General features: G+C 39.6%; 1 protein-coding gene and 1 pseudogene across 6 annotated transcripts in view; one reads left to right on the forward strand and one right to left on the reverse strand.

Moving 5' to 3' along the window:
• Nucleotides 1-12,731, reverse strand: part of DNAJC21 (DnaJ heat shock protein family (Hsp40) member C21) — a 35,262-nt gene that overhangs the window by 18,586 nt on the left and 3,945 nt on the right. For 5 of the 6 annotated variants that reach the window (XR_003429901.1, XR_003429899.1, XM_027092620.1 and 2 more), the window contains exons 2-7: nucleotides 8,970-9,063; nucleotides 4,872-4,995; nucleotides 4,443-4,565; nucleotides 3,763-4,067; nucleotides 2,383-2,534; nucleotides 338-425 (exon numbers count right to left, since the gene is read on the reverse strand). Coding sequence is in view for 3 of the 6 variants with exons in the window: in XM_027092620.1 (XP_026948421.1) it covers nucleotides 338-425; nucleotides 2,383-2,534; nucleotides 3,763-4,067; nucleotides 4,443-4,565; nucleotides 4,872-4,995; nucleotides 8,970-9,063 (886 nt within the window). In the remaining 3 variants the exon portion in view is untranslated. The remainder of the gene's footprint in view (nucleotides 1-337; nucleotides 426-2,382; nucleotides 2,535-3,762; nucleotides 4,068-4,442; nucleotides 4,566-4,871; nucleotides 4,996-8,969; nucleotides 9,064-12,731) is intronic. The other variant, XR_003429900.1, reaches the window with a different exon arrangement.
• On the forward strand, nucleotides 5,858-8,958 carry LOC113612621 (riboflavin kinase pseudogene; annotated as a pseudogene).

Raw genomic sequence — 12,731 nt, forward strand, 5'->3', positions numbered from 1 at the left:
GTGAGTTTGCACCAACTGTGGAGAAAGATGACTGGCCTCAGTTTAGCCCCCTTGCCTGTGTGACTCTGCCTTCCTCACCAAAGCAAGCAACGTTTCTTTCTGGAGATAGCGTACACGTTTAAAAAGCAGCTATTACACAGGAACATCACATGAATGAGAATCAGTCCAACAGGCTTACCTGCTGGTACAAATCCTTCTTCCTCCCCTGCTGGGAAGATATCCCCCAAGATGACAGGTGAGGGCTAGTGACCAACTGCTACAAGCATTTTTTTTAGGACTTTCAAAGTGCTACACTTCACCTCAAAAGAGGAGGTGAGTTCAAAGGTATTAAACTTACGCCTTTTCCGTCTTGAAAGATTTGTCACATGCTGGGCAGTAAAGGCTATCATAAAGTTCTGCATCCTCAGCCTCGTCACCATCTTTACCTATGAGAGGGAAGCCTACAGTTAAGAGTCCTGTTTGATTAGAACATAAATCTAAAACATGTTAACAAGTAACATCTCTTCAGTAAGTATCTAGAGTTGCACACATATCAGAAACTAAAATTTGTTGCTTCCTCACCAAGAAAAAACAATGTTACCGAGATTTGAGTTGGCCTTTTAAAAGCAGCACTGAATTATACAGGAAGGCTTCCAAACAGATAACTTTACCTTTCAAGTTCTTTTCATAAGCCTACTTAGAAGAAAATTCAAAAAATTCTCAGAGTCCTAGGTATGGGCTAAGTTCAGAAAATCAAATGTCATTTTCATAGTTCTATAACAAAGCAGTTTTTTCAACAAAGGTGTTTTAGTTTATCTCTTGAGCAAGATTTGGTGTGAACACATGTATAATTGTAATCTACTCTTAATGCTTAAATAAGCTTAGTTTATGACATTCCGTCATTATTAGAAAGACAGGTCATAAAATAGCGTATTACACGTAAAGTTTAACATTATCTTTACAGACTTTTATAAACTTGAAGCTTTATTACAACGGAATAATTATTATCAATATAGACCACAAAATCTAAGCTCAGTTGAAAGTCTTTGCACAATCCCATATTCTATCTTTATAAGAAATAAACAAGTAAACTGATTGCCATTTTGGATTTACTATGGGATCGATAAAGAACCCAAGGTATCTCTTCTATATTCTACATTTTTTTTAATAATAAGTAATGGTAATATGATTCTGAAGGACATTCTCACTGAAATCATAAATGATCAAAATACCTCCAATGTTTCGTATAAGATACTTTCTAATTATGTGTACACTTTCAAATAGTTTGATTATTCAAATAGTTAATAAAGAATGCTGGATTTGAAGTCAAAATCTGGATCTAAGAATGCTCTTATATGTTCTCAGACATATGCCAGAGCTTCTCAGTAACAAAGAGATAACTATATGAGCAAAACCTACATATAAGGGACATAGCGTGAGGATCAAGCAAGACCTTCTATGTGAAAGCACCTTATAAACTGTAAAACTCTACGTAATTATGCCACCTCACATTTACACAGTGCTTCATAACTATCAAGGCACTTTCACACATACTACTTGCAATTCATTAAGAAAACATTTAATTTCCTGATCACGTGGAATAAATAAAAGTCTGTCATTTTATCATTTGAGCTATTAGTCTGAAAACCAACATTTGTAAGTAAGGTAAAATTAAGTAAACCATGTTTAGATCAGTTACTTTTATTTCTCATGGAACAGCCAGAGACAGTGGAGAAAGTCAGGTATAGCAATCACTATTCTCAACAATGCCCAATCCTCTCCTTGTAAGGTAGTCACATGCCTGTGCTCTAATGATAGAGGAAGAGAAAAGACACATTTCAGGACACGAAGAGAAGCTCCTCTACAAGTCAGAAATGAGACAATTTATATATGCCAGATAGACTCGTGCACAGTATCAGCTCTTCTGGAAAGAGTTACTATTAAAACTTGACCTACTGCTTAACTGCATTTTTTAAAAATAACCAGTTACACCTGACAATATGCCCATTTCTCAATATATTTATGCAGCCAAATGGTTCAAAACATGGTCAGAAAAGAGTTCGTTAATGAAATTACTGCAATTATACTACTTCCATAGTCTACCTTCACTTGGCCATGCCAAATTATTTTTCATTTCAATTATCTGCCATATTTAAAAACTGGGAGATGGCACATAAAAATCCAGTTTTCCAGCCTCACTTTAAAAACAAACAAACCAAACAAACATGAAACTGGCAACAATCGGCCGGAACCCAGGTGTTCTCCAGATTTTCATCTGCCCTCCCATTCGTTGTTGTCTCACACCTGAGCCCTTTATGGACATCTGTGAGCATCCTGAGTGCACAACCCCTGAACACAAAAACATTTATTTCCTACAGTTTCTTAGTGAATGGAGGAAGTTACCATCCTGTCCGTCTTGGAGTTCCCGTTCTTCCGCTTCATCTTCACCTGATCCATCTCCAAACTCCTTTTCATACTGCGCCTCCATCTCCCTGAGCTCCTTCTCCAAATCGGCCACCGTCATCCAGCTCTGCTCTTTGTACTGCTCTGCCAGTCTAGACACACACAGCACAGTCTCTGCATTGGTTTTATTTATTTTGGGGGCTTAAAACCCATCCCCTGGAGAGCTTCTTCCTCCCAAATTGTCAGCGCCTACAAACTTAAAACCTGTGCTTGGCTGAAACAGGCAAAGTCACTTAAATCTGTTATCTGTTATGTGGTTGATTTTAATTGCTCCACTAGATAATGGGTTTTGAAACATATAACTCTTCGCAACTTAATAAAAGTCTTCAGGTGGGGACTTCCCTGGTGGCGCAGTGGTTAAGAATCCGCCTGCCAACGCAGGGGACACAGGTTCAAGCCCTGGTCCGGGAAGATCCCACATGCCACGGAGCAACTAAGCCCGTGCGCCACAATTACGGACCCTGCGCTCTAAAGCCCATGAGCCACAACTACTGGAGCCCATGGGCCTAGAGCCCGTGCTCTGCAACAAGAGAAGCCACCGCAATGAGAAGCCCACACACTGCAATGAAGAGTAGCCCCCGCTCGCCGCAACTAGAGAAAGCCCGCGCACAGCGACAAGACCCAACGCAGCCAAAAATAAATAAATAAATAAAATTTATTTTAAAAAAAAAGTCTTCAGGTGGTTTTAAACCGTAAGTGTCATGTAAAGTGCTAATTTTTCAAAAGATGAGGTGGGTAGAACTTTCAAGAAGTGAATAGTTTTTTAAAGAATGCTATAATGCTCTGGACACAACGCCTTTACAGTGACTCAAAACAACAAAACTTTAAAGGCACTGAGATGAACTAAATATCTAAGCGTATACGGACAGAGTATTGTGTGGTACTTAAAAGCAGCGCACTGGACTGACTTCTAGGGTCCAGTTCCCACCTCTGCAATTTATTAGCTATGTGATCTTGGGCTTCATTTCTTCAAAAGAAAGGATAAAAACCCGAACTTACTTCACAGAATTGTTGCAAGAAAAGCACTTACAACATGGCCTTGTACAGAATGAGAATTCGATTAACGTCAGTTATTATTAAACGTTACAAGAGTCTGAAAAGAATCTCAAGTATAAAGGGCCTCTGAAGGAAAACATCCAACTCAAAAGAAAAATTTTTTCACAGCAGATGAAAAGACATCGTCCAATGCCAGAATGTAGAAGAAAGGGATGTAGGCAGAATGAGGATTAAACTCCCCATGAAAGCACCACGCCAGGTAACCACTGATGCTTGCTGGGACCAGCACCTACTCATAGACAGGGTCCAGCGAGCACCACATACTTGGCCTGCTTTAGCTTCTGCTGCCGCCTCATTGCTTCGGCTTTCCTCGCCTTCTCTGCGTTCTGTTCTTCCACAAGTTTTCGATGAGCCTGCACTCTTCTATCTCTTTTACGGATGAAAGCTACCAGCTGACGGACAAGCTCGTTCTTCTCTTTCCTTGCTTTGTCTCGAATCTTTTTGTTCTCTTTTTCCATGGCTCGTTTCTCCCAGTGGTTTGAAGCCTGTCGTGTATCATATTCTTCTTTCCAAGCAAAGTTCTTCTGAGTGCAGAAACTCTGCCAATAAGCGTAGAAAGGATGGACTACCTAGTGACAAAGAAAACAGGTAAAATGCTAGATTTTTATTTGGATTTCTTTTTCAGTAAGGCAGCAAATATTGCTGATGCAAAACATCTAACCTCCTTTCTTCGTATATACAACTTTACTATTAATCAACAGAGAAGACAGTCCTTTGAAGGCTTTACAAAATAACTCTTCAGAATGAATTTGATGAGGAAATTAATGGAATGGGACCAAGATCACTAAATAGTGAAAAGACGGGAGGCGATCAGGAAAAGAAAGAGAGGAAGAGAGTCACAGTAAAAGACTGAGAACTAGAACCCTTCTTCTTAAAATAAAAAAATAGGGAGAAGATACACTGACAAATGCTAATTACAAAATGGCAATGAATTTTTCTTCTACCGTATCATAGTCACTCTGGGAGTCTCCAAAAGTTGGGAAATCCTCAACATCCTCTTCTAAAGAAGATTCTAGTTCTTCCTTGGCAATCATTTCAAAAACATTACGATACACTGTATAAAAGCCCTAAAAAACAGAAACACAAATTCTTAACACTCTTGTAGTTTAATTATAGAGTAAGATTTTAAAATGCAACATGAAAAACTTTAATGTTACAGAATTACAGTCCCAAGCTCAGTCACTGAAAGTACATTTAGTTTTCAACTGAAGGTCTTTATATGCTGACAGTTTAAATATGAAAGCTCTGTTTTTCAGTTTCCAAAATGAACATTCCTTCACCTTCTATTGTAGAATAATTTTAGGAATTCTCTTTGCATTTGAGAGTCTTACTTAAGTACTTGATAAGAAATTATCAGTGAGTTCATTTCTTACCTTTTCATCATCTCCATAACCAGAGTAACAGGTCACAGTGAAATAGTGAAGCAAATCTAAGCTGTCATCTTGATACTCTCCAGCAAGCCCACCTTTAAGCAGAGCCTCTCTATGATTATCATACCTAAACCAAAAAAATTAGCGACATCAGTGAAGGCTGAATAAATAAGAATTCAAAAGGATTCCTTACTCTGAAACAGTCAAAATATAATTATTGTACATTTTAACATGGTCAACCCACAACCAAAAAATCTGAAGAAAAATATCAACAGGCAAAGACTTAATAATCTTTCACAGAAGTGCTGATTAAAACTATGACTGCAACTCCCAGTACGTTACAGGCAGTATACGGTACTAGCCAATACGAAGAGGGGAATTTAATGAGCCAGGGAATGTCCGTGACTCTCCCAGAAACGTAGCTGCACTTTCACACGAAAGAGACCTTACTAAATAAGACAGTAGTGGACATCATCTGGTCCACAGGCTAACTACACATTTGGGATCTGGGAATTTACCAACATGGACCAGAATAAAACTCTTCTAATGTTTATGTAAACAATCTAGGAGCTTCATACACATACAACTGCCCCTCACTCTGTAAAGCTGGTTATTACCCTCATTTGATATAACAGGAAACTGAAGCTCAGCAATATTACATAACATTGTCCACAGTCATAAAGCCAATGAGCAGCAGAGCTAGAATTCAAAACCACGTGTCCTGCACCAGAGGCCCATGCTCCTCGCCACCGTGCAGTACTGCCTCCAGATGACAGGAGAGTTAATAGGCAGGGCCTTCAAACAAAAAGACAAGGGGATCCTCGGGACAAGAAAACAGCCTAAGATCTAGAGAAGAGCTAGAGTAAAAGGAAGGCAGGAAAGAATTTCAAAGTTTCCAAAGGAAGGCAAAAGCATTTCTTAAGGCCAGATTTCCAAATTCCTCAGGAGGAGAAAAATTTAGGATTCTCTGATTTTTATATAAAAGATAATTTAATAAGAATTTTCCTCCAGACGCAGCCTCTGAGTCGCCCGGCACCTTCTGTTTGGTCAGCGGCGTAAGGGTCTCGCCGAGGCGCGTCGTCCGCGCCGCTCGGCCCGTTGTACGCCCGTGCGCTCGCCCGCCCACCCGGCCCGCGGAGCTCCTGCCCGTGTCCCCCGGCTGGCCTGGGGGTCCGGGCACCGCCTCGATGGCGGCTCTGCCTGACGCGCGGACTGGACCGCAGCCCGTAACCCGAACGGACGGCGTCATGAGGCACCTGCCGTACTTCTGCCGCGGCCAGGTGGTGCGGTTCGGTCGCGGCCCCAAGCACCTGGGCATTCCTACAGCTAACTTTCCTGAACAAGTAGTAGATAATCTTCCGGCTGATGCATCCACTGGCGTATATCATGGTTGGGCCAGTGATGGAAGTGTAGACGTCCATAAGATGGTGGTGAGCATAGGATGGAACCCATACTACAAGAATACAAAAATGTCCATGGAAGCTCATATCATGCATACTTTCAAAGAGGAATTCTATGGGGAAATTCTTGCTACCTCAGATCAGAAAAGAACTGATTCTTTAGAGTCACTTATTTCAGCAATTCAAGGTGATACTGAGGAAGCTAAGAAACGACTAGATTTACCGGAACATTTGAAACTCAAAGAAGACAATTTCTTCCAGGTTCCTAAAAGCAAAACAATGAATGGCCACTGATGGAAAAGCATCTTATTTATTCATTCACTGTTTTCTAATATTTTACTGCTCATAACTCTACAGTCTCATCTTGGTTATATTTTAAAAATCAAACATTTTCCTACAGCTGTGAATTAAACAGTCCAATGTAGTTACCATATTATGTTCCAGCTGTTCAACTAAACCCACCATGTTACAGGACTAAAAAGGTTCATTTTAAAAATCAAGATGCTTTTTTATGTAATATGTTGATTAAAATGTACCACTAGAAAGGCCTTAAGTGTTTTACAATGGGAATGAAATATATATAAATATGGGTAACAGGCAAGTCACTAGCTTGAGATGAGAACTGTAACTCTCACGGTAAAGTTCTAGCATGCATGTGCCTGTATAGCATGCTCTGCTAGTCAGAAGGCTTATAAAAGTAACTATATTAAGCAGAGGCTAGACAGTTTACTACAAACTTAAGGGAAAAAAATCCAGACTTTGTATTTTTGATATTTTGCACATTTATTTATTATTATAGACATGAAGACTTGAGAAATTTCATTTTAGTCAGTCATTTCCTTTAAGGGCTCAAATCACTGTACTGTGTTCCATTTTTGTTACAGCTGCCTCAGTTCTAATTGGTCTAGACTCTCTCCCTATTATTTTTTTGTTTTTCTTTTAAAACAGTAAAATGAGTGTTTTTGGAATCTCTAGTTCTCATTTTTGTCTTGTAAAACACTTCTCTCTTTCTAAGGGTAGATATTCTTCAACATTTTTCTTCACCTTTGTTTCCTGTAAACAATTGTCAGTGTCAGTTCTTCCATTTAGAATATCCAACTCTACATTTACAAAATGTAGAGTTTCATCTGCGTCTGTATCTGCCATCCCATCCCTTCACTATATGAACAGTGATTAAGCACATATCTCTTGCATTTTAGAAAAAACGCCCAAAAGTTCATCTGTAGGTTTCCTCAAAGTTTAAACGAACACCTAGCATTTCATTTATCTGTATCAGTTTCTTAAACAACACAAAATACTTGTTTCCCCCCCCCAGGGAAACTATTTAAGAGCCAACTAAACTATGAACTACAAAGTTATTTGTTTTTAATGTGATTATATGCTCCTGAGCAAATGCCAACTGTTGTAGTTGTGTGTACACAATGTAATTTAAGGCTAAAGAGTGTTATCTAGAATTTTAAAGATAACTCATTATAAAACCATTTTTCCCTAATGTGCATAAATGAGAGAACTGATTTTAACAAAACTGTTTATATAATATTTAGAAGAACATCTAAAGCTAATGTTGGAGAAGGGGGAAGTAGGAATAAATTCAGTTGGATTGTTTGAGTTTTTGGTGTATGAATTTATGGTAAACAATGTAGTATGTGTCTTTTTCATTTCTTCTTTATAGAAATACTTCAAAAATGTAATTTAATGTTAGAAATCCTATACTTGAAAGAAGCCTCAATTATCAGTGGTTCTATGAAACAAAGTTAAAAACAAACATGGAAAGTGTAAAAAAGATTTGTGTTTGTGTGAGTAGCTTGTGACAGGTTGTGTCCTCATTAAGTGTGAAAATTCTTTGATATTGTCACCTTACATTTTGTTAAATAACTATTGCTTTTGAAAAGCCTATAGTGTGTGGTTTAGGAGTTAGTTAATAGTGTCTACATTTTTTTAAGTTTTATATTATTTATATATTATAAGAAATTGCAGTAGGGCCATTTTCGATTAGTTGGTGTTTTCAGGCCTTGAAATAAAATTTTGACCAAGTGAAAAAAAAAAAAGAATTTTCTTTACAGCCTTTCTCTCTTGACAGCTGGCCGTGCTTGTATGCTATCACACAGAAGACTTGCACGGGTGAACTGAACACCCACCTGCTCTGCGGGATCTTGCACAGTTATGTCAGGACTTTGTAGCAAAAAGTTCACTGAGAATCTGGAAACCCAGAACTTCAAACGGAGAAATTTTTGTTTGGAAATGGCATTAAATGATTGGGTCATCATGAGTTAAAGAATCTGTCATAGATGTAGAAGCTTAACTCAATTTCTTATATAAAGTAGTTCTTGGGAAAATATTACAATTCTTGATGAAAACACTATATCTGTTTTTTAAGGAAAAGTCAACATTCTTCCTTTTCTGACATCAGTAAATTTGTCAGACATCAAAAAGACCTTATTCAAAGAGAAGGTACTTCATAAGTATCAAAATTATAACTATCTACGATTGCCAAGCTTTGTGTTTCATCATCTATAATATCAGAGTTGGAGTAATCATCTCTAAGGTTCCTTCCTATCAACACACTGCATTTTATATAATGAACAGGTGACTGGTGCTTTAGAACACACCCCAAACCATTTAATATATTAAATTTTTTAAAAACCCTCTGTTGACCATTCTTCCCAACAAGATACACAAGGAGGGACAGCGTGATGCTCACCATGCTCTTTCCTGAGGGTCGCTTAGCACATCATACGCTGCTTGGATTAGTTTAAATTGTTCAGCTGCTTCTGCGGCATTATCCAGATTTTTATCTGTTAAAATAAAGGCACAGAAATTCAGTCATCAAAAAAGTAAAGGACAGACTCTAAAAGGGACCTCTTCCATCAGAAATGCCATACATAGATGAGTGTACAAAAATGAAGAAAAACAACTAAGGAAAACCAGAAAATGGATGACAGCTGATAATCAGGATCTGTTATAAGTGGGAACTTGAGTAGAAATTTCATGCTTTTCTCTAACTCTCAGTGCGTCACTGAGCACTCAACCTGGATATCCACAAACAGAAAATGCTGAGTGGTACACATTTTATTTTTAGAAGGAATAAAATACATAAATCAATCATTTATAGAAAGGCTGTTACTATTCAGTGCTAGATTATGTTTAATCCACCTTTACCACCATCCTTAAGGTTTTCTTTCTTACCAGCATATACCAAAATAAATCTCATAAACTTTACAAAGGATGTGCTAACTAATTACTTTTCCCCTAATTAGTTGTGCTTCCTTAACTGCGGAATTCAGAAAGCATCTTTGCCTCAGGGTGGTAGCCAGCTTCCAAGATGGCCCCCAAGGACCCCCACCTCCTGGCACTCATGCCCTGTGTGGTCCCCTCCCATGTCACCGGGGTTGGTCTCTGTGACCAAAAGCAGGTGGCAGGAGTGGTGACGGTACAGGATATTACTTCCAAGATTAGATCATGAAAGACTGCAGTTTGCATCTTGGGCGCTCACTCTCTCTTGGATCGCTGGGAGTAGCCAGCTGCCACAGACACTCCAGTGGTCCATGAGAAGCCCACGTGGTGAAGAATGGAGGCCTCCGGCCCACAGCCAACAAGGAACTGAGGCCCGCCATTACTGTGGGGGTGAGCTTGAAAGTGGGTTTTCCCAGACAATGGTGATTCAACCTGGTGAGAAAGCTTGAGCCAAACCACCCAGCTACACCATTCTGATTCTGATCCCCAGAAACCGTGTGAGTCCGTATTATGAAAATATTTGCTAAAAAAAAAGAAAGTATTTGCTGTTTGTTGTTTTAAGCCCTAAGTTTTCAGTAATTTGTTACACAGCAGTAGATAACTAATACACTCAGAAAGTAAAATATTTTGAACCTACCGTGGAGTACATCAATGTTCTTTAAGCTACAACTCAATATCTGCCTCTAAGAAAAAAATATGACAGAAGTAGTCTTAAAACAAGGCCCTCAAGAGTATCCTACCTCCTCTTTTCAGATACCATTACACAATCCCAAGTCCTTCAAGCGGCCTTCTGCTCAACAACTGACACAGACAACACTTTCTCAAGTGCAGCAATTTGCCATAGCTCTTTTTACTAAGATGCTTTAACACAAAAAGCTTTAGATATAGAATCATGCTCCCCTGGAATTAAAAAAAAAAGTAATAAACAGAAACAAAAAAAACTGCATCACAGGAGCCTAGCTGTATAAGTAATACAACGCTGGTCTAACTCCCCTTCCACAGAGCAGCCCATGGGTCATCTCCTAGCCTACCTCTTCTCTGGACTAAATCTCCCATTTCTTATGCACACTATAATACCCTCTACTTCAAATGCTGTCAAAGACAGTGATCATCAAGGAGCCATTCATTAATTCCTTAACATTCTACTTCTAATCACTATCGCTAATTATATTAGCTTTTAGCAACAATATCACAGTAAGTCATATTGGATTTATAGGTGACAAAGTTTCAAGTATTTTTCATATTAATTACTGACAAGAGGGACTTCCTTGGTGGCGCAGTGGTTAAGACTCCATGCTCCCAATACAGGAAGCTGGGGTTTGATCCCCGGTCAGGACCTAGATCCCACATGCATGCCGCAACTAAGAGTTTCCTGCCACAACTAAGACCCGATGCAACTAAATAAATAAATATTTTTAAAAAAAATTCCTGACAAGCCAATATACCTGTATAACAAATATTTTTTTAACTCAAACATAGTACTCAATCCATTCTGTGGTAGATACTAAAGGTTAGATCATCCAACACCTCCCCCTCCTTTATCTCTTGCAGCCTTTACTGTGGAGGCTGCATAAGCTAAAAAATAAGCAAGTATTTTAGCTTATCCAGCCTCGCTTGCTGCTAGGAAGGGTCGTGACATAGTTCTGACCAATGAGATGAAAGCAGAAGTCTGTTAGTGTATTTTCTTTCCTTCCTCTTTTTGTCTTGTACATGGGCATGAGAGCTGGAGCTTCAGCAGCCATCTTGAGACCATGAAGAAAAAGTCAAGAGATTCACTGTGACATTACTTAGCCACTGAAACAATGCCAGCAGGCACCTACCTCCAAAACTCCTTGTGGTGAGAAAAATAAATTCTTAACTTACTAAGCCACTGTGGCTAGGTTTTCCATTACTTCCAATGCATACTATCAAATTCCATCTTGTTGTGGCCTTGCTGCAATTGGATTCTAAACACAGGACACCCAGTATCCTGTTTTGATAATTTTAGATTTAATTATTTTGGATTTTTATTACTACTCTGTGGCAAATACTACTAGTTGCCTACTCGATATCCATTCTCCTCTTCCTCCTAACAAAACCTGATTTTGATCACAGGGGTAATACACACACTTTAAAAATTCACCTCCCCAGACTTTCTTGAAGTTGGGGTTGTCAGGTGACCCAGTTTTAGCCAATCAGATACAAACACAAATCTACTAAGTGAAGCTCCTAGGAGAAGATTGTTTCTCCTGATCAAAGGGATGGGCCTGGGTGGCACTCACCTTATGCCCTTAACTCATCCCTGTGTCCTGCCCAAAGCCCGGGTATACTGCCTGCAGGCAGATTATGAGGACTGAGGCAGAGACTGCTAGTTCATCCCCTTCTTCCGGTAACAACTGACTCCTGATTTTATGGGGGCACCTGATCCCCCAAATAAAGACTCCATTTCCAGTCTCCCTTGAAGCTTGGCATGACCATGTGACTAAGCTCCGGTCAATAAAATCTATAAAAGTATTCTATGGTGGCTTTAAGACTTCCTTGAAAGGCAACCAGCACACACTCTGTCCCTGCTTTAATCCTTCCTCCTCCACACTGCTGCCTGGGATCCCCTGCTGCCGTTTCAGATGGTGAGTGAGGCCTGATCTGACAGCTGCTGAGCAGAGTCCAAGGACCTCGTGGAGGAGACCTGCTACACTGGGGCTCACCTGCCTCTCTCTGCACCTCCACATGAGTAATGAACTTCTTTGAGGCTTAACTGCTTACACTTGATGAAAGGACTCAAGTCTTATGGTCAGGATGATGGACCAGGTCTTCGATGGCTTCATCAAGCAGCTGGAGCTACCAAGATGGGCCACCTCTGGATTTCTTGCTACATGAAGAAAATAAAATGACTATTTGTTTTGACCACAATTGCCAGTTTCCTGTCACCTGCAGCTGAACACAATCCTGATATGCCTCCAGGGTGACAGTCCAGCTCATGACTTCTGTGTCTTCGTCAAATCATTAATAACATTTTGGTCAGATAAACAAAAAAAGCATAGTTCAAATAGCTAGCTAGTGGGAAGCAGCCACATAGCACAAGAAGATCAGCTCGGTGCTTTGTGACCACCTAGAGGGGTGGGATGGGGAGGGTGGGAAGGAGGGAGACGCAAGAGGGAAGAGATATGGGAACATATGTATACATATAGCTGATTCACTTTGTTATACGGCAGAAACTAACACACCATTGTAGAGCAATTATACTCCAATA

Source organism: Aethalodelphis obliquidens, unplaced genomic scaffold, assembly GCF_003676395.1.
Source record: "Aethalodelphis obliquidens isolate GAN/ISIS:26980383/991018 unplaced genomic scaffold, ASM367639v1 scaffold80, whole genome shotgun sequence".
Classification (NCBI taxonomy): Eukaryota; Metazoa; Chordata; class Mammalia; order Artiodactyla; family Delphinidae; genus Aethalodelphis; species Aethalodelphis obliquidens.